General features: G+C 42.0%; 1 protein-coding gene across 2 annotated transcripts; it reads right to left on the bottom strand.

Moving 5' to 3' along the window:
• Nucleotides 1-181: 181 nt before the first annotated feature.
• Nucleotides 182-18,371, bottom strand: LOC129829483 (TBC1 domain family member 22B-like). 2 transcript variants are annotated; one of them, XM_055891187.1, is made up of 13 exons: nucleotides 18,288-18,371; nucleotides 16,063-16,119; nucleotides 14,973-15,340; nucleotides 14,639-14,806; nucleotides 13,226-13,296; nucleotides 12,621-12,749; nucleotides 11,955-12,020; nucleotides 6,474-6,588; nucleotides 5,596-5,702; nucleotides 5,357-5,432; nucleotides 5,114-5,241; nucleotides 4,870-4,965; nucleotides 182-4,595 (listed from the first exon to the last, which is right to left on the bottom strand). In XM_055891187.1, exons 1-13 carry the CDS (start codon nucleotides 18,341-18,343, stop codon nucleotides 4,467-4,469), a joined length of 1,566 nt encoding a protein of 521 aa, XP_055747162.1. In that variant the 5' UTR covers nucleotides 18,344-18,371; the 3' UTR covers nucleotides 182-4,466. The 2 variants fall into 2 exon arrangements, with proteins under 2 accessions (XP_055747162.1, XP_055747163.1); XM_055891188.1 differs by lacking the exon at nucleotides 16,063-16,119 and having other exon boundaries at nucleotides 18,288-18,368.
• Nucleotides 18,372-21,347: the final 2,976 nt, after the last annotated feature.

The raw sequence follows: 21,347 nt of genomic DNA, 5'->3' as shown, positions 1-21,347 counted from the left end.
CCGTGTCGGGGCGAGGGGACGACGTAAAGTTACATCTGTTACATATACAAATATTCGATTTAGCCAGAGAGGAGTATAAATCTGAGCTTTTTGGGTGTATGTCAGTGAGGTGATGTGTGCATCGATCACTCCCACTAACCCCCCCTAATGCACAACACATAACAACATGGCTCAGTCAAAACAAAGGGTAACAATCGTTTAATATAAACAAAAAGTTCATATACAGCAGAATACTGTAATATTTCCTCCATTTAAGGCTAAAACCAGTAATGACTACAGAAGCATGGAACTGAATGAAAACATTATTGGCCGAATAGTTTGGCACTGAAGATTAGAAAAAGACAAATGAATGATTGGAAATTTGAATTTAGACAATGACTTCAGGTTTCATTGTCCTATATCTCCTGTTTTTAAAACCAAAATGCAGTGAACCTTTGCATGACCATAAAACAACGCGACAATACAATCGTAGAATGAATTAAATTAAAATGACAGTCAGATTTTTTTTTTTTTTAGCAAATAAACAAATGATGACAGAGCACAGTTTAAGGCTGAACGGCAACTATTTAAATACACCAACAAATCATTATAAAATGTGAAAATGCCAACTAAGAACATAAGTCTGCATTTTTCCCACAAAAACACCGACTTGAGAAGACATGGTCAAATGTGTACCTGGAACAAGCAAAAATCTAAAGTAGAATGACAATTAGATGATTTAATTGCAGAAAAAATCCTAATTGAACTACTTGGTGATCTTAAAAACCAATATGAGAATAATACTGGTACAAAAGTTATGGCACTTCAGTTTTCTCATTATCATGATTACACATCCAATACCACCAAGCTCACTGTTCTAGCACTGATTATTGAAAAACTAACCAGGATCTTCAGATTGTGCCAGAAAAACTGATGCACGAAAAAATGTACTTCAGTTTTATTATGTTAGATTGTCATAGGGTCACAAAAAACCTGACAAAACTAATTTGAGCCATATTGTTGAAACTGAGTCTAAATGCCAATCAATTCATAGGTTGCACCTCCGTCACTCAGTCGCGTCATACCATTCTTATGAACGTTCTCCATCTGCCCTAATGCATTGAGCAGAATGCTTAGTCGGGCATCAGTTCAAAACAAACGTTCAAAACCATATTGTGACGAAACATGCAACCATGAATACAAGAATGATAAAGAATGACTGTCACATTTTTCCTACCATAGCAGAGAAATGGTTATGAAGGTTGGAAATGTAATTACTATTCCTGCTTTACATCAGCTAAGTGAGGTCACAGCAGGTAGGCTACTACATAACCCCAATATCAACTGGAAGGCTACTACATAACCCCAATATCAACTGGTAGGCTACTACATAACCCCACTATCAACTGGTAGGCTACTACATAACCCCACTATCAACTGGTAGGCTACTACATAACCCCAATATCAACTGGTAGGCTACTACATAACCCCAATATCAACTGGTAGGCTACTACATAACCCCACTATCAACTGGTAGGCTACTACATAACCCCAATATCAACTGGTAGGCTACTACATAACCCCACTATCAACTGGTAGGCTACTACATAACCCCACTATCAACTGGTAGGCTACTACATAGCCCCAATATCAACAGGTAGGCTACTACATAACCCCACTATCAACTGGTAGGCTACTATATAACCCCAATATCAACTGGTAGGCTACTACATAACCCCACTATCAACTGGTAGGCTACTACATAACCCCAATATCAACTGGTAGGCTACTACATAACCCCACTATCAACTGGTAGGCTACTACATAACCCCAATATCAACTGGTAGGCTACTACATAACCCCACTATCAACTGGTAGGCTACTACATAACCCCAATATCAACTGGTAGGCTACTACATAACCCCAATATCAACTGGTAGGCTACTACATAACCCCAATATCAACTGGTAGGCTACTACATAACCCCACTATCAACTGACACAAAACAAAAGGTCAAATGACAACATTTGTTTTCCATGTTAGACAGTAAAAGAAAAGAGTGCATTACACATTCTTATAACAAAGGCTTGAAATACAGCTGTGTTGATATCACAGGACACCGTTTTCAATAGATCAAGAAACTGTGTAGGGAGGCTTACTAAAAGTTGCCTCTGAAAATCCCCATCAGCATTAGCAACCCTCAGAGACAAGGCAAAACACAGTCATTTACTATATAACAATTCTGAACATTTGAATTCTTAATATACACAATTTTCACTTCTATAATTATTAAAGTTTACAGACAACTGTTTTAAGTTAACCATAGTACATAAGAGTAGATGCTGTGGCAAACAACAGGAAGTAGAACAGTCATTTTCTCTACTGTCTGAAGAACTTCCTGGATGGTCGTGACATTGTGTTGCAGATTGTTGATTTAGATTGCACTGGTTTGTATATGTCTTCAGAAAGAGGAAATAGACAAAGCAACATTTGCATTGCATTGTTATGAACACCACAAACATACATAATATACATTTGGTAAAGTGTCAGATCCCCCTCAGGTTTACACTATTTGAAGGGTAGACAAGTCTCATTCAGTTGCAAATGACAAATTCATTTTGATCCAATTGATCAACTTTCATACGTGCCACAGTTTCATATAATCTAGAAAGAAAATTGAAGTCTGACGATTACTAAACAAAATAGCAAATAATCAAGATGATAAAATCCAGCTATATCTAGTTCAACTAATACTTTATATCTAGTCCAAACTTCACAACAATACATCAACAATTGAAGGTCCCCATTCGCGTCCTATTCACATTAGAGGCCTTGGGATTCAATATGGCATCCCGATTATATAAGCCCTGAAATAAAGTACCCTTTCCTGGTCTACAGAGCGGCTACTAGTAGCAGCTGTGACACCTCCTGTATCTTGTTGTACTACATTGGACCATTTCTTCATTCGATATTCAGACTGGCCTTTTACTGGACTCAATATATCCATGACGGGAACAAGTGGGGACAAAGTGGTAAAAATATGAGGACTAGTTTTTACCACAGAACTCTGTTATAAACAAACGATAAACAAAATAACTCAAGTATATTCTCTCTGAAACTTGAAGGTTGATCAAACAGTCATCATCATCCATTCAAGAGTTCAGTTAAAACCTTTGAGACAAACAATACTGATTTAATGCCAGTATAAATTCATTTGAACTGGCTCATTAACCGATTAGCCAAGTACTTATCCCTTCCAGATTAAAATACCAGTCATTTATACAGTACAGTATAGAGTTCCAACAGCAGTACAATAGTGAGTCCCAATAGCAGAACTCACCGCTGTATGTCAGGACCCTACTCGATGCCTACGGCGTGAATTGTAACAGCCTACTACTGAGACGTTCGAGTCAGTGGCTCTAAGATAATACACTACAGAGTCAGTGGAATGAAACTTGCCAATGCAATTATTAACAGAGAAAGACAGCAAGAAAAATATTGTACAAATGGTAGTTCAGGGCAGGGTTTTTGAGTGAATAATCTATACGTGTGTGCAAGGTATTTTTACAGTCTGTCCGTCAGTCATGTCAGAGGAATAAAAACCTACATATCAAACTGTTTTACAATCTGTTCACCAGTGCATATAGCAGTGGTTTTCAACCGGTGTTACGCAGCACACTGTTGTTCCTTGAGGAACTTTCAGCTGTGCACTAAAACTTTTCCTAATCAAATTTTTTTTTGTGGGGGGGAAACACTAACGAATGTGAACTCTGGAATTTGGACTTGGGAGTACCAGCAGCGCTCAGATAATACATTGAATGACACACGGTTCCATCTGTGTGGCTGTTTCAAGTCCAGTGCGCTCAGGCTGTTGTTATATTTGTATAATTTGAGGGACGCGCATTACGAGCAAAGCCATTTGTATCCCTTTACTTCGCCTGTGAGAACAGTTAGCATAACCAAGTCTGATTAGGTTTAGCTGTACCACAGCCGTTGCCGTAGAAACAAACGGAGCGTGGCTTTGTGTCCGTGGTTGCACCTTTAACAATGCAGAAAACTGTTAATATGTAGCCCAAACCGTAAAAAAAAAAATATATATATATATATATATATATATATATATATATATATATATATATATATTTTATTTTTTATTTTTTTATTTTTTTTACGGTTTGGGCTACATATTAACAGTTTTCTGCATTTCTGCATATATATATATATAATACCGGAGCTCTAACTCTGATTCACAGGACACTCTTTAAGGGGTACACACACATTCAGATTAAGGAACGATCAAATGAACTCCATTTAACCTATAAAAAACATGTCACAGAAAATAGATGATTTGCAGTATGGATCATATGAGATGCATGCCATTACCACTACATGAATAGGGAAATTGCAGGTGTGCAGCAGAATGTTTTATCCTATCAAGGTGTGTGCCACGGTTTTAAAAAAAGGTTAAGAACCAGTGGCATAGAGACCTATCTCTTGTAGTGATTGGGCGCGTCAGCGAACATATACTTGAGTCTGTATGCTTCAGCCAGGAGAAGGCCTACTTCCTCGTTCCCCCAGTGGATTGTGGGAAGGTTCTGGAGTAACATGAGAAGACCCTGGAAAGGCAGAGACACATTTTATGCCATAAGCACCATTTTGGAACTGGATGGGATGTGTGTGAATAATCCCTGATGCGCCCTCAGTCACAGTCACCATCTGAAAAGTGTCATGAACACTGAAATATGCAGAGAATTTTTTTAATGAGAGCTTTTCACTGGAGGGTCTGTCAGACCATAGAGAAAAAAGGTAATATGTTTTCAAATACCTTGAACAACAGAACCTGCTCGAGCACTGTACAAACAGTTCAACAGTCGACAGAATTAATGGTACCTGAAAATCGACCATGGAGAGGATCTCTTTGCGCCACTCGATCAGGAAAGCAGCACAGACGTACAGGTGGAAGTGGGAGAAGCCCTCTTGTTCAGCCTGCAGGGAGGGATACACGACAGGTCAGCATGTGATGAACACGTATGTACACATCATCTCTGTAAATCCCACAAACATTCAGATCTAAATACAAACGTTGAATGCAAATATCTATGTGTTTGTCTGTGTGTGTGTGTGTGTGTGTCACCTGATAGGTGTCCCAGAGGCGGATGGTGCAGCGTAGAGGCAGCTCTCTCATCAGCAGGTTGTTCATCCAGCGGAAAGCAAACTGCAGGTACTCCACCTCATACCTCTTAAAGTAGTTGTGTATGTCCTCTGTGGGAGAAAGAGACGCAGCCCCACAGAGAGATGAAAACTGACCCTGAGGTCATTGGAAATAATACACACCGGCCTCAGATACTGTAAACAACACGAGGAGACCATATCTCACCATCGATTCTGCTGACCAATTCTTCCAAAGCTTTAACTTTGTTCTGAATCCCTGGCTGAGCAAAAGTGTAGTTGTCCTGTACAGATACAACAACAATAATATCAACAACGCATCACGAGGAGGATTTCATGTGTGGTTGTGATTGTGGGGGGGGGGGGGGGCTGCTGGAGACAGAGGTTCAGAATAAATACCATAAGCACAGATTGAGAAAATAACTGAACTTCATTCTAGATACTAACCTGTATTCCATCCAGCAGCTTGGTCATGCACCAGAAACTGTCTGCCTCAATGTTCCTCTGGGTGTCAAGAGGCAGGGACGCTACGTCAAAATTCTCCACATCCTCCTCTGTAGAGACAAACCCCAAATATCACAGTCATTCACCCCTACATCCAACACACTCAGGGAAGCAGAGGTGCCGGTTTGCAATGCTGTAAAATAACCACGCGGGGGGGGGGGGGGGGGGGGGGGGGGGGGAATGAATGCATGTAACTGCCAAAATAAAGGAAACACCAACAAAGTGTTTTAATAGGGTGTTGGGCAACCACGAGCCACCAGAACAGCTTCAATGCAACTTGGCATAGATTCTACAAGTGTCTGGAACTCTATTGGAGGGATACAATACCATTCTCTGTGAGAAATTCCATTATTTAGAGTTTTGTTGATGGTGGTGGAAAACACTGTCTCTGGCACCGCTCCAGAATCTCCCATAAGTGTTCAATTGGGTTGAGATCTGGTGACTGAGAGATATACATACCCTTTAAACCCCCTAGGTTCCTTTGAAGCCTCTCTTTCAAAGTCACTGAGATGTCTTCTTCTAGCCATGGTAGCCAAAATAAAGGGCATCTGGGCATTTTTATACATGACCCCTAAATACTTAATTAACTCAGGAACCACACCTGTGTGGAAGCACTTACTTTCAATATACTTTGTATCCCTCATTTACTCAAGTGTTTCCTTTATTTTGTCAGTTAGCTGTATATTAATCCTTCGGAAATGTAATATAAGACAAGATTATTGGACACCCTGTCAGAAGATTCAGTGGCCATTTTCATTTCATATGGAAAAGCCTCATCTGGTTCAGCAGATCTACGACACATCATCCACCAGCCAACCTACCAACAAATTCGGAAAGGAATACCACAAAGAATGGAGTGACCAAGTCATTGATTCCCTGGACGTAGCCGCTGGCTGGATGGCGGATAGCCCAGATGAAGAGGATCCTCTCAAACACCTGATGAACACAAGGCACAGACAGGCATGGATACAATCCGACGAGATATTACACGTCTACACTCTTAGAAATAAAGGTGTTATCTAGAACCTAAAAGGGTTCTTCAGCTGTCCCCATAGGAGAACCCTTTGAAGAAGGGGTTCCATGTAGAACCTATTCCACAGAGGGTTCTACATGGAACCCAAAATAGTTCTACCTATTTCGGGTGATATCCATCAATGCCCTGAACCTCACTTTATCACGAACGCCATCAAACGGCCTATGCACCGATACTCCTCTTGCGAACGTTGGATAAAGAGTAACAGCAAAGCATTGGTATGTTTGGAATGCGCGCAGTGGATTCATCTAAAATGCAGTGAATTCTAGCTTTAGACATGGGGTCAGTGAAGCTTACTGTTGCTGTCGGTGTGCTGTACCCACAGGGTGTGTGAGCACTGAAGTTGGAGTGGGACCAGAGGACTTACTGAGGGTGGAGAGTGCATCGGAGGAGGGGGGGGGGGGGTCCACAGCGGAGCGGAGACCACCAGAGGTGAGTGACGGGGGACATGGTGGTGAGGACGATGGAGTAGCACCTGGGGAGGGGCGCTCCATGGCGACAGAGAAGCCACCGGAGGCAGGGCAGTGGGAAGATGGCAGCGCAGTGGGAGGTGAGTTACAAGTGGATCGGGAATTCAATGAGGCCTTTGGGAAGAAGGGCTTACATTTTGTGCACTTAAACGTCAGAAGCCTCCTACCGAAGATCAATGAGATACGCCTGTTGGTTTGCAAATCAGAGGTGTCTTATGTTTTACTGAGACATGGTTGGATTCATCTGTTTGTGACTCAGACATTGAGATAAGTAATTACTCTGTTGTCAGGAAGGGTCGGAATCGGAACGGTGGGGGGATATGTGCGTTTGTAAGATCAGACATTGCTTTTAACGTCAGATCAGATTTAAAAGCTGATCTGGGGATTGTCTGGCTGGATATCTGCCTTCCCAAAACCAAGCCGATTTTGTTGGGGGGGTATTACAGGCCGCCCAAGCAGAATGCATCCTATGAAGGTCTTGAAATTGTGTTGTCAAACAGTAATGATTCCCTGGTGAAGGAAATCATTTTGTTAGGGGATTTCAATACTGATGTCTGCAGAAAGAATAGCCCAACCCACAATGTATTTATGCACTTTTGTAGATCACTTGCTCTGACCCAAATTATAAAAGATCCAACCAGGATATGTGAAACAGTGCAAAGTACGATTGACTTAATATTGGTGTCTGATAAATCTAAAATATCGCAGAGTGGAGTAATAGTATATGGAATCAGTGATCATTTTATTACATTTTGCACAAGGATGATTTTTAAAGATATATTTAATTGTCACAAAACCGTTAGAATCAGAGGACTCAAAAAATACTGTGTTGAAATGTTTAGGGAGGAAGTGGGTAAAATTGACTGGTCACCTGTGCTAGATAGTGTAGGGGTAGACAGTGCCTGGGAAGTCTTTAAATGTAGATTCCTTGATGTGGTGAATGTGATGGCTCCCATTAGACGGGTCAGGGTAAAGCAGAGATCTAGCCCTTGGTTTAATCATGAGATTCTAGAATCTATCCAAGCAAGGAAGAAGGCCTTTAAGATATTTAAGAACTCTCAAGAGCAGCATGATTTTGTGCTATATAAATGTCACAGAAATGAAGCACAGAGCAGGATGGATGAAGCTAAGAGGGGTTACTTTGCTGAGAAAATAATTGAGAACAAAAATGACCCTAAAAAGCTTTGGAAATCATTTAAGGAACTAGGCTGTTGTAGTACTACCAAAAACAAACTAAACAGTATTGGGCTGAACATCAAGGGGGAGATGGTATATGAAAAAGCAGAGGTTGCCAATGAATTCAACTATATTTTTTACTTCTGTTGCCAGCAAGCTGGTTAGCAAGCTGCCCACCAGTTCTGGTTTGTATGGAAGCAACCAGGTCAAGAAGTATTATGTAGAGTTAGAGGTTCAGCCAAACTCTTTTTCTTTTGCAAAGGTAGCAACAGCCAAAATAGTCAGTATGCTGCCAGAGCTTAAATGCTCCAAAGCCACAGGCCTGGATAATATTCCTGCAAGGTTTCTAATAGATTCTGCTGAGCAAATTGGCCCTTGTATTACACATATCGTTAATCTCTCTCTTGAACAAGGCACCTTTCCCAGGGACATGAAACAAGCTAAAGTTATACCTCTGTATAAGAAGGGGATAAAGTCTGACCCTGGGAATTATAGGTCTGTATCTATCCTCTGTGTAACATCAAAGTTCCTGGAGAGAATTGTACATGAGCAAATGCATGAATATGTTAACAAACAGGGTCCAACGTATGATTTTCAGTCGGGTTTTAGAAAAACATACTCCACTGATTCATGTCTACTTTACTTGACAATGCTCTGTGACTTCATCAGGAAAGAGATTGATGATGGAAATATGTGTGGAATGGTACTGCTTAACCTACAGAAAGCCTTTGATACAGTTAACCACTGTCTCCTAATCTCCAAACTGGAGGCACTGGGGTTAAGCAGTATCCCTCTAGGCTGGGTGAAGTCCTATTTATCAGGAAGGGAGCAAGTAGTAGAGGTTAATGGTTCACTGTCTCAGGCAAAACCAATGAGTTGTGGCGTTCCGCAGGGGAGCGTGCTTGGGCCTCTGCTGTTTATGTTGTATATTAACGATATGAAAGATGCTTGTTCTTGCCGTCTTTTTCTTTATGCGGATGACTCTACACTTCTGGTATCTCACAAAAGTAAAACTATGTTGGAGAGCATACTTGGCACAGAGCTTACTATAACATAAGCAAATGGCTTGGAGATAATAAGCTATCTCTGCACTTAGGGAAAACTGAAGCAATTATTTTTGGATCCAGACCTAAATTGTGTAGGTTGTCTGAAATCAGAGTGGAGTTAGGGCGTGAGGTGCTGACTACTAAAACCTCTGTTAGCTACCTGGGATGGATGGAGTTAGGGCGCGAGGTGCTGACTACTAAAACCTCTGTTAGCTACCTGGGATGGATGGAGTTAGGGCGTGAGGTGCTGACTACTAAAACCTCTGTTAGCTACCTGGGATGGATGGAGTTAGGGCGTGAGGTGCTGACTACTAAAACCTCTGTTAGCTACCTGGGATGGATGGAGTTAGGGGGGGGGGGGAGTGCTGACTACTAAAACCTCTGTTAGCTACCTGGGATGGATGGAGTTAGGGGGGGGGGGGGGGGGTGAGGTGCTGACTACTAAAACCTCTGTTAGATACCTGGGATGGATGGAGTTAGGGGGGGGGGGTGCTGACTACTAAAACCTCTGTTAGCTACCTGGGATGGATGGAGTTGGGGGGGGGGGGGGAGTGCTGACTACTAAAACCTCTGTTAGATACCTGGGATGGATGGAGTTAGGGGGGGGGGGTGCTGACTACTAAAACCTCTGTTAGCTACCTGGGATGGATGGAGTTAGGGGGGGGGGGGGTGCTGACTACTAAAACCTCTGTTAGATACCTGGGATGGATGGAGTTAGGGGGGGGGGGGGGTGCTGACTACTAAAACCTCTGCTAGCTACCTGGGATGGATGGAGTTAGGGGGGGGGGGGGGTGCTGACTACTAAAACCTCTGTTAGCTACCTGGGATGGATGGAGTTAGGGGGGGGGTGAGGTGCTGACTACTAAAACCTCTGTTAGCTACCTGGGATGGATGGAGTTAGGGGGGGGGGGGTGAGGTGCTGACTACTAAAACCTCTGTTAGCTACCTGGGATGGATGGAGTTAGGGGGGGGGGGTGCTGACTACTAAAACCTCTGTTAGCTACCTGGGATGGATGGAGTTAGGGGGGGGGGTGAGGTGCCAACTACTAAAACCTCTGTTAGCTACCTGGGATGGATGGAGTTAGGGGGGTGGGGGGAGGGGTGCTGACTACTAAAACCTCTGTTAGCTACCTGGGATGGATGGAGTTAGGGGGGGGGTGAGGTGCTGACTACTAAAACCTCTGTTAGCTACCTGGGATGGATGGAGTTAGGGGGGGGGGGGGTGCTGACTACTAAAACCTCTGTTAGCTACCTGGGATGGATGGAGTTAGGGGGGGGTGAGGTGCTGACTACTAAAACCTCTGTTAGCTACCTGGGATGGATGGAGTTAGGGGGGGGGGGGGGGGGGTGCTGACTACAAAAACCTCTGTTAGATACCTGGGATGGATGGAGTTAGGGGGGGGGGGGGGGTGCTGACTACTAAAACCTCTGTTAGATACCTGGGATGGATGGAGTTAGGGGGGGGGGGGTGCTGACTACTAAAACCTCTGTTAGATACCTGGGATGGATGGAGTTAGGGGGGGGGGGGGGGGCTGACTACTAAAACCTCTGTTAGCTACTTGGGATGTATCCTTGATGGAAGCTTGGGAGGTGTGAGCATGGCCAATAAGGTGCTAGGGAAGGCTAGAAAGTCCAAGCTGCTTGATAAGGACTCCATGAAAGTGCTAGCTACTGCCCTCATTCAATGCCATTTTGACTACGCTAGTACTTCCTGGTTTGGGGGCTTATCTAAACTTATGAAGGGGAAGCTCCAGATAGCCCAGAATAAGTTGATCAGGGTAGTACTAAAGGTGAGTCCACGTACTCACATAGGCAGGAGCTGCTTTCAGGAACTAAACTGGCTGCCTGTTGAGGCTAGGGTGTCCCAGATTAGACTAGGTTTGGTTTACAGGAGTATTTATGGTCCTGCGCCAAGATATCTAAGTGATTACTTTCCTCGTGTTAGGGATGCACTCAATCACAGCACCAGATCAGGTGTTGCTGATGTGTGCTTATACAGGTTCAGGAGTAATGCTGGGAAAGGTACTTTCTTGTATACTGGAGCCTCAGAATGGAATGAGTTACCTCTGCCTATAAAAACAACGTCCTCTCTGGACAGCTTTAAAAATAAAGTAAAAATATGTTTGATGTCTTCTGTGCCCATATGAATAACCCCTATGATGTAACTGGAATGAATAGATAGATGTTCTTCTTCTCTGTTTTTGTTGTATTATTTCACTGCCATACTGTGTTCGATCTTGTCCAGCCAGCTTGTCTCAAGAGGACCACAATGGAAATAAGTCCCAGACTTTATTGTGTGTTATCCTCGATGATTTTATTCATGTGCATGTATGGCTTTTTCAAGTTTTATGTGTGCTTGTTTTTTTTTTAAATGGTTGTATTAATAAACTAAACTACCTGAAACCAAAAAAAGGTTCTACCTGGAACCAAAAGGGTTTTCCTATGGGGACAGCTGAAGAACCCTTTTGGAACCCTTTTAGGAGTGTATTAAAAAAAAACATCTATATAAAAATAATAATTATTGTTGCCTATCCAAGCCAGGCAAATAGTATGAAGATCTGAGAGAGAGAAGCTCACCTCTTGTACCGCAGGCTGCTGGAAAAGTGGAATTAGTGGGTTTGTCCTCGGAATATCAATGTGGATCTGTGGAAACAAAGCATGTTCTACTTAAACACTGACTCACTACAGTAGGTATGATCTACTTAAACACTGACTCACTACAGTAGGTATGATCTACTTAAACACTGACTCACTACAGTAGGTATGATCTACTTAAACACTGACTCACTACAGTAGGTATGATCTACTTAAACACTGACTCACTACAGTAGGTATGATCTACTTAAACACTGACTCACTACAGTAGGTATGATCTACTTAAACACTGACTCACTACAGTAGGTATGATCTACTTAAACACTGACTCACTACAGTAGGTATGATCTACTTAAACACTGACTCACTACAGTAGGTATGATCTACTTAAACACTGACTCACTACAGTAGGTATGATCTACTTAAACACTGACTCACTACAGTAGGTATGATCTACTTAAACACTGACTCACTACAGTAGGTATGATCTACTTAAACACTGACTCACTACAGTAGGTATGATCTACTTAAACACTGACTCACTACAGTAAGTATGATCTACTTAAACACTGACTCACTACAGTAGGTATGATCTACTTAAACATTGGTAAACATTGGTATTTTAGGATTTGGTGATTCATGTATTACCTGTCTATATGTGTCTTTGTAAGTCTCGTCTGTCCTGGAGTGGTAATACTGTTCAATGAAACCAAAGTACTCATCTCTCTTCCTCTTCAGCACCAGGTCTCTGCGCTCCATGTTGACTGGGAGGTAACCCTACCATGATAGAAAGGACGAGAAGAAAACATGTTGTTTATTAAACAAGAGGAAATACTCTTGAAGATATGAACAGTACCGAAACAGGAAGTGTGATAAGAGAATTTTGAACATATCACAACAAATACCAAGAGCAATGTGTGTGCAGTTGTCACATACATGCAATGACAATTTGGGAAGGGATATTATTTTACACTGCTACAATTGCTCAGAGAAAGACATTTTGTTGAACAAGTAATAATAAAATAAAAACATTTTAAAAAGATAGGATGTGAAACCCAACCCAACATATCGTCATACTGCTTGTGATCTCCAGCTTAGCCAAAGGTCATTATGGTACTTACAGAGAGTAGGTAAAAGGTCATCATTGTACTTACAGAGAGTAGGTCAAAGGTCATCATGGTACTTACAGAGAGTAGGTCAAAGGTCATCATGGTACTTACAGAGAGTAGGTCAAAGGTCATCATGGTACTTACAGAGAGGAGCCTCCATGTGATGGGCCTCACTTCTCGTGGAATGCCTGACCAGCTGTGCTTCCGGAGCTCCTCTGTGGATCACAAGGCCCAGGAGATAGAATGAGAATACATACTGTACGTTGTAAATAATAGAATGAGAATACATACATTGAAAATAGAACATTGGCCTTCTATTAGCTACCTCAATCTACACTGAACAAAAATATAAACGCAACATGCAACAAATTTCAAAGATTTTACAGAGTTACAGTTCATATAAGGAAATATGTGAATTGAAATAAATTCATTAGGCCCTAATCTACGAATTTCACATGACTGGGAATACAGATCTGCATCTGTTGGTTACAGATACCTTTAAAAAAAGGTAGTGGTGTGGATCAGAAAACCAGCCAGTATCTACCAGCCAGTATCTGGTGTGACCACTATCTGCCTCATGCAGCCCAACACATCTCCTTTGCATAGAGTTGATCCAGCTGTTGGTTGTGGGCTGTGGAATGTTGTTCCACTCCTCTTCAATGGCTGTGTGAAGTTGCTGGATATTGTCGGGAACTGGAACATGCTGTCGTACATGTTGATCCAGAGCATCCCAAACATGCTCAATGGTTGACATGTCTGGTGATTGTGCAGGCCATGGAAGAACTGAGACATTTTCAGCTTCCAGGTATTGTGTACAGATCCTTGCGACATGGGGCTGTGCATTATCATGCTGAAGCATGAGGTGATGGTGGCGGATGAATGGCACGACAACGGACCTCAGCATCTCGTCACGGTGTCTCTATGCATTCAAATTGCCAACGATAAAATGCAATTGTGTTCGTTGTCTGTAGCTTATTCCTGCCCATACCATAACCCCACCACCACCATGGGGCACTCTGTTCACAACGTTGACATCAGCAAACCGCTCGCCCAGACAACGCCATACACGTGGTCTGCGGTTGTGAGGCAGGCTGAATGTACTACCAAATCTTTTAAAATTATGTTGGAGGCGGTTTATAGTAGAGAAATTAACATTACATTATTTGGTAACAGGTGGACATTCCTGCAGTCAGTATGCCAGTTGCACACTCCCTCAAAGCTTGAAACATCTTTGGCATTGTGTTGTGTGACAAAACTGCACATTTTAGAGTGGCATTTTATTGTCCCCCAGCACAAGGTGCACCTGTGTAATGATCATGCTCTTTAATCAGTTTTCTTGATATGCCACACCTTTCAGGTGGATGGATTATCTTGACAAAGGAGAAATGCTCACTAACAGGGATGTAAATACATTTGTGCAAAACATTTGAGACAAATAAGCTTTTTGTGCGTATGGAACATTTCTAGGATCTATTATTTCAGTTTATGAAACATGGGACCAACACTTTCCATGTTGTGTTTATATTTTTGTTCAATGTATAGGGTGTTGAGTCTCACCGAGGTCGGTGTTAGGACAGGATAGAAGGTATTTGAATTTGTCCAATCGACTCTTGTCTCGCACTGTCATGATTGGGGCCCCCGATGAATTTTGGTCAGAGATTCTGGCGACCAACGGGATGATGGGGCGGACTGGGAGAGACTGTTGCTTCTGCAGAGTGGAACGCACTGTGGAGGAAGAGAGTGGAGGATCATGGGACTGCAGAGTGACAAGTCACAAAGAGCAGATTACTGACAATATCAAGGCAGTATTGAGTTGATAATGAGCAATATCTTCAATGGGATAATACGTGTTCCCTAAAATCCACCGCTGACCCCCTGTCTAGTCCATTACCTGTATTGGTGTTGAGCAGGGCCTCACTGCTGGACTTCACCACCACTCTGCCATTGATCTGTCCACAGTCTGTGGCCTCCTCATGCTGAAGACGGACCTCTGCTGTCGGGGGAGCCAGTCGGTCTGCAGGCCCTGGCCCTGTGTCTGGCTCAATGGTGGTGTTAATGGGTGGTTGTGGAGGAAGAGGATGTACCTGGTGTGTAGAGTGCAGGGTGGGCGGGAGAGATGAGGGATGGATGGGAGCTAAGAAGTCCTCATCCTCCTCATCATCAATGTCCCAGGCATCGTTTGTGCTGCGGGCAAACTCGTGGAAACTAGACGCCTTTTTGGACTTGAGATTATTTGCCTTTGGAGTGTCTTTAGGAAACCTGCAGAGAGAAAATTAAAAAGTTTAATCTACGTGCCACTGATATAAAGAAGAAACCATTGAGCAGCTACAGCTGTCTCATGGTAAACACACGATGATACATTGACAATATACACTGAGTGTACAAAACATTAAGAACACCTTCCTAATATCGAGTTGCACCCCCTTTTGCCCCCAGAACAGCCTCAATTAGTCGGGGCATGGACTCTACAAGGTGTCGAAAGCGTTCCACAGGGGTGGCACACATACACAATCCATCTCACGGCTTAAAAAATCCTTCTTTAACCTGTCTCCTCCCCTTCATCTACACTTAAGTGGATTTAACAAGTGACGTCAATAAGGGATCATATCTTTCATCTGGATTCCCCTGGTCAGTTTACGTCACGGAAAGAGCAGGTGTTCCTAATGTTTTGTATTCTCACTATATATAATATAAAAAGAAACCGCTGAACAAAAAGGTATAAAAAGGCCAATAAAAGAATAGCGTAAAAAATATGATCAATATGATAACGTGGAACAATCAAACTAAACAATACCATCCACACATATTCAAAGGCTTGGCAATACAGACAAGACACGAACATCAACAATCTAAACTAAGCATGCGAAAATCTATGTTGAATCGATTAAAAATAAAAGGGTTAAATAAAAAAACATTTGCCGAATGACATATATTCTAAATCCCTGTGGGTTCCATGCAGATCAGCTATGCAGAGCACTTACGTGCGGTGTATTCTGGGGTCAAGGGGAGGATGCTGTGCTCCATAAACTGGTTGTATACTGTAGAGGAGAAAGAGCAGTAGCCTAGCTGTACTTCACTGGGAGAATCGTGGGCCCACAGAGTCCTCTTTTCATGATTCATTGACAATGTTGGTCATAAGGCCGTCATTGTAAAATAAGAATTTGTTTTTAACTGACTTGCCCAGTTAAATAAAGGTTAAATAAAATGTTAAAAAAATAACAATAATACAAAAAATAACAGTGAACTCATTATGAATTGTACAGGTTGAAAAGCATAGACCCCCCCCAGAGCAACCATAATGGGCATACTGAGGACTTCTTAGCTCGCTCCTAAAATATTCATCTAAATTCTGTTTTGGTATTGGATAATGGTTGTTACAGTAGTACTGTGGGTATATACTGTAGCTTTAAGAGATTCTGTGAACAGCTTGCCAGGGCGAGTGACAGACTTACTGCCACCCCATGGAGAGAGTATCCTGTTCAGCGGATGCTCGCATGTTGAGCACTCATCTGATGATGCTACAAGAGCTGTGACCTGCAACACAGTCCAACGGCGCCTGTGTGCCTGTCTCCCTTTGTGTTCTGACGTGAACCAAGCTCGGTCGAGGGTGCAACAGCCAAATGTTATCTGGGCTACGTTGTGCCGATAACTGAATTAGTCAAGTCACTGGGTCTTTGACACAATAATAGCTCATGTTGTAGTAAAATGGCTCATCAGCTGTGTCTTTCGGGGATATTTGTAGAATCTTAACTTTACCTAAATCAAATCAAATCAAATTTTAGTAACCTAGTAACCTTTTAATAGTATGTATTTATTTACAGACTGTATATTTGTGTAAAATGCACAATGGTAATGCCCTATCATGTCTGGATGGTATCTCATAATGGCTTTATTACGTAACTTGTTCTGTCAGGATTGGGAACAGTGTTGTTTTCTCACCAAAGGCAACACCCCCTCCTTAGAGACTACTCACATTACCTTGGTACCCACCACACCCTACCCTGCCCTGGAGCCTCAACAGACCCAGGCAGCCTGGCAGCAAAACAGCCATTCAACTGCCTGGGCTGATTTGGGCCTGTAATTCACAAAGCATTTTTAGAGTAGGTGTGCTGATTTAAGGATCAGATCACCCCTGTCCATATACTTTTATTCATTGTGATCTAAAAGGCTAAACTGATCCTGGATCAGCACTTTATGAATATGTGCCTTGGTCATGCATTTCCAATGTGACTGACATCTGTGTTCTCCCATCCCCCATGTGACTGACTCAATTAGTGACTTAGAAGGGTGACTGACTCAATTAGTGACTTAGAAGGGCTAGAGAGTATTAAAGGAACGCACCAACACGGAGGATAAACCTGTAACGAGAATGATTTGTACTTTCCATTCAACATTATGTATCTAAAATAACGGATAATATTAATTCATAAAACTGTGCATAACAACTAAAATGTAGCCTATTGGGATAGAATAACGTTATCCGCTAATTGTTCACAGGAACAAGATGAAAAACGTTAGATTAAAAAAAAAAACATTCTGCTGAAATATTTAAACTGGGTTCAAGAGTTTAAAATGAATAAATCAAGATGCTCACTCTTGACCAGAAATGACTGTCACCTCTAATAGCTACAATGTTGTAATCAACTTCCCCTTATGATCGTTTCTGAAGAGATACACTGTGATACCACCTCATCGTGGGCCATAATTAGATAGACACATTGTGTTGATTTTCCCACCGGTAAAGGGGTTCCACAAGAAAAGCTATATGCCAATATATTAGTTAAAACTCTATTGGGGACGTTTCTGAAATTCTTTTTCTCAGTCTGCTGCATATGTTACATGTCAACATTCACCCGTTACAGACCACCTGACATGTTGTATGAACCATAGGTTGTATATGTAACGTTAGGTAACAACATATGGTAGCCAAGACAAAGGCATGATTATGACCTCATATGAGCTATAATAAGTGCTATAGTGCAACAAAGACCACCACTTATTTATTGTCTAAAGAAGTGCTTTATAAACTATCCATCAAACAAGGTTAAGCATAAGTTTTATTCACCTTTAATGGCACTGTAATGACGCAAAGTCAACGACGTTATGCCCACTAAAATACAGAGTTAACTCATTATCACAATACACAATTCTAATCTTAATCATCACGATATTGTTTTCATAGACGAGAGGGAGAACTGAAACCTACCTCCCTGGAACCTTTGCGTTTTTCCGCCAGAAATGAATTCTGTTGTCGGTGGCCATGCTTGGAAATCCCCTCAGACTAACACCGCGCGCAGTTCTACAAATGTACAAATCATTGGAGACGATTTTAACGTTTCCGATTCAATATACTAAACCGTGTTGTATTTTCTGCGACCAACAACAACGTTTTGACATGTGACAATAATGTTATTTTGTTGCAATTGGCGAGAACGTATAAAATGAAACGATGGAGGTCGCCATCTTGGACACATTTACATGGACGTGTGATTGGCGGACGGGTTTAACAGGTGCATAGACACTTACCAATAGAAATACTATAGCGAAAGAGTCAACCTTCTCTGAACACGCATCCTTCATCTTGTGGTGTTACAAGTAACATTCAACGGTTTAGATGAAGGCGGGAAAATAAACATTCGTTATTATCATGTTATTATGACTAAATTGTAATAAATAGTAAACTAGCTAGCCTGAGGCCTTCTCTTTGCCAATGCTCCTACACCCCAGGTATCACCTTTACATTTTTTACAAAAAATCTATAGTCTATTAATAGTCTATTGTCTATTGTACATTCATACTGTACACTGTTTGGGATTATAACCTGTAAAGAGTTGGGTTTTATTATAAACTAGCCAATGCGATCTGCTAGGCCTTACAGTGTCGATGAAATTCCGCTATAGACCACTCTGAGGTTATTACATCAGGCCTTGCCTCGTTCTGCTAAAGTCTATAGGTTTATCTGATTTTGTTGGTCAGATTGGGAAATTAGATTGTGAAATTGCGATAGGAGATATAGAAGGTTATGTATTAGTTCTAGTTCCACCACTATTGTATTTTATGTTACATAGTTAGTACTTCGTAAGGGACAGGGTTATTTTTCCAAACAGAAACAAATCAGCATGAGAAGAAATACATGGACTTTCATATATTTCAAAGCAGAAGCAATCATTTTGTAGACTTTGTTCCTAGGGCTGGGAATTGCCAGAGACAACACGATACGATATTATCCACTTCACGATACTCAGGTGCCGATACGATATGTATTGCGATTCTCACGATTCAATGTGTATTGCGATTTGATGTTCCAAACATATTGCTCACTAAATGTCTGCTGCAGAGCAACAAGAGAAAGAGTTTTCATCAGTCAGGGAAATAAAAGTGCTGAAAACATATTGGCTCACTATTTTAAAAGAAGATGGAGAACAAGTCGGTACTAGGAGTCAAATAATATAATGTCATACAAATAATATTACAATATGTAACTGTAACGATTTGTTCCCCCATTTCTACTTGTTTCTAATTTCAAGGCTCTGCATTGTGTTCTTATTCCCACAAGAGGGCAGGCATTTTCTGATGTAGATTAATGCTACGCAGAATTGTGGGCTATTGTTATTCTACTGCTATCAATACAGCATATTGTTATTCTGTGGCCTTCAATACCACATATTGTACCTTAAGCAACCCTGTCTGGTTGCTTAGGTAAATGTCAGGTATACACCCTCTGTCTGGTTGCTTTGGGAAATGTCAGGTTGACCTCTGTCTGGTTTCTTAGGGAAATGTCAGGTAGACTTCTCTGTCTGGTTGCTTAGGGAAATGTCAGGTAGACTCCTCTGGTTGGTTGCTTAGGGAAATGTCAGGTAGACTCCCTCTGTCTGGTTGCTTAGGGAAATGTCAGGTAGACTCCCTCTGTCTGGTTGCTTAGGGAAATGTCAGGTAGACTCCTCTGGTTGGTTTCTTAGGGAAATGTCAGGTTGACCTCTCTGGTTGGTTGCTTAGGGAAATGTCAGGTAGACACCCTCTGTCTGGTTGCTTAGGGAAATGTCAGGTTGACCTCTCTGGTTGGTTGCTTAGGGAAATGTCAGGTTGACCTCTCTGTCTGGTTGCTTAGGGAAATGTCAGGTAGACTCCTCTGTCTGGTTGCTTAGGGAAATGTCAGGTTGACCTCTCTGTCTGGTTGCTTAGGGAAATGTCAGGTAGACTCCTCTGGTTGGTTGCTTAGGGAAATGTCAGGTAGACTCCTCTGTCTGGTTTCTTAGGGAAATGTCAGGTAGACTTCTCTGTCTGGTTGCTTAGGGAAATGTCAGGTAGACTTCTCTGTCTGGTTGCTTAGGGAAATGTCAGGTAGACTTCTCTGTCTGGTTGCTTAGGGAAATGTCAGGTTGACCTCTCTGTCTGGTTGCTTAGGGAAATGTCAGGTAGACTCCTCTGGTTGGTTGCTTAGGGAAATGTCAGGTAGACTCCTCTGTCTGGTTTCTTAGGGAAATGTCAGGTAGACTTTTCTGTCTGGTTGCTTAGGGAAATGTCCTGTAGACTCCTCCGGTTGGTTTCTTAGGGAAATGTCAGGTTGACCTCTCTGGTTGGTTGCTTAGGGAAATGTCAGGTAGAATTTTCTGTCTGGTTGCTTAGGGAAATGTCAGGTTGACCTCTCTGGTTGGTTGCTTAGGGAAATGTCAGGTAGACTTCTCTGTCTGGTTTCTTAGGGAAATGTCAGGTAGACTTCTCTGTCTGGTTGCTTAGGGAAATGTCAGGTTGACCTCTCTGTCTGGTTGCTTAGGGAAATGTCAGGTAGACTTCTCTGTCTGTTTGCTTAGGGAAATGTCAGGTTGACCTCTGTCTGGTTGCTTAGGGAAATGTCAGGTAGACTTCTCTGTCTGTTTGCTTAGGGAAATTACTCCAACCTTACACTTCTTCCCTTTCTTCTTTTGACGGCCTTCAACTGGCAAAATGCAGGTGAGCCTGTTTTTACTACCTACTGTATAGTGTTTTCTGTAATAACCTTTTATTTCTCGTACACATTGAGAAGAGTAGCTAATGTAGCCTCCAAACAAAAATACTAATGTGTTTGTTATGTGTGTTTTAGGGTAATTGATGTATCCTTCTCAGACTAAGTTCCTTCTTGATTGTGCCTCTGCCTGACTCAGTATCCTACTCTCTATGTAAATTAACTGGGTTAACTTTTTGAAAATGTATTTTTCTCAAACAGGTCTTGTGATCTCTTTCCCTCTTTCCTTTTGATATGGGTTAACTTAACAAAAACGTGCTTGGG

This window comes from Salvelinus fontinalis, chromosome 31 (assembly GCF_029448725.1).
Source record: "Salvelinus fontinalis isolate EN_2023a chromosome 31, ASM2944872v1, whole genome shotgun sequence".
NCBI classification, from domain to species: domain Eukaryota; kingdom Metazoa; phylum Chordata; class Actinopteri; order Salmoniformes; family Salmonidae; genus Salvelinus; species Salvelinus fontinalis.
The sequence above is the reverse complement of the archived record's forward strand: the minus strand, read 5'-3'. Positions and strand labels throughout refer to the sequence as shown.

What these genes read in the sequence shown, in the direction of transcription:
- LOC129829483 (XM_055891187.1), bottom strand. Translation starts at nt 18,343, where the DNA reads ATGGCCACCGACAACAGAATTCATTTCTGGCGGAAAAACGCAAAGGTT. An exon ending in GACCCCAGAATACACCGCAC is followed by an intron (nt 15,341 to 16,062) that starts GTAAGTGCTCTG and finishes TTCTCTCTGCAG; the next exon opens with GTTTCCTAAAGACACTCCAA. An exon ending in AGCTGCTGGATGGAATACAG is followed by an intron (nt 5,433 to 5,595) that starts GTTAGTATCTAG and finishes GTATCTGTACAG; the next exon opens with GACAACTACACTTTTGCTCA.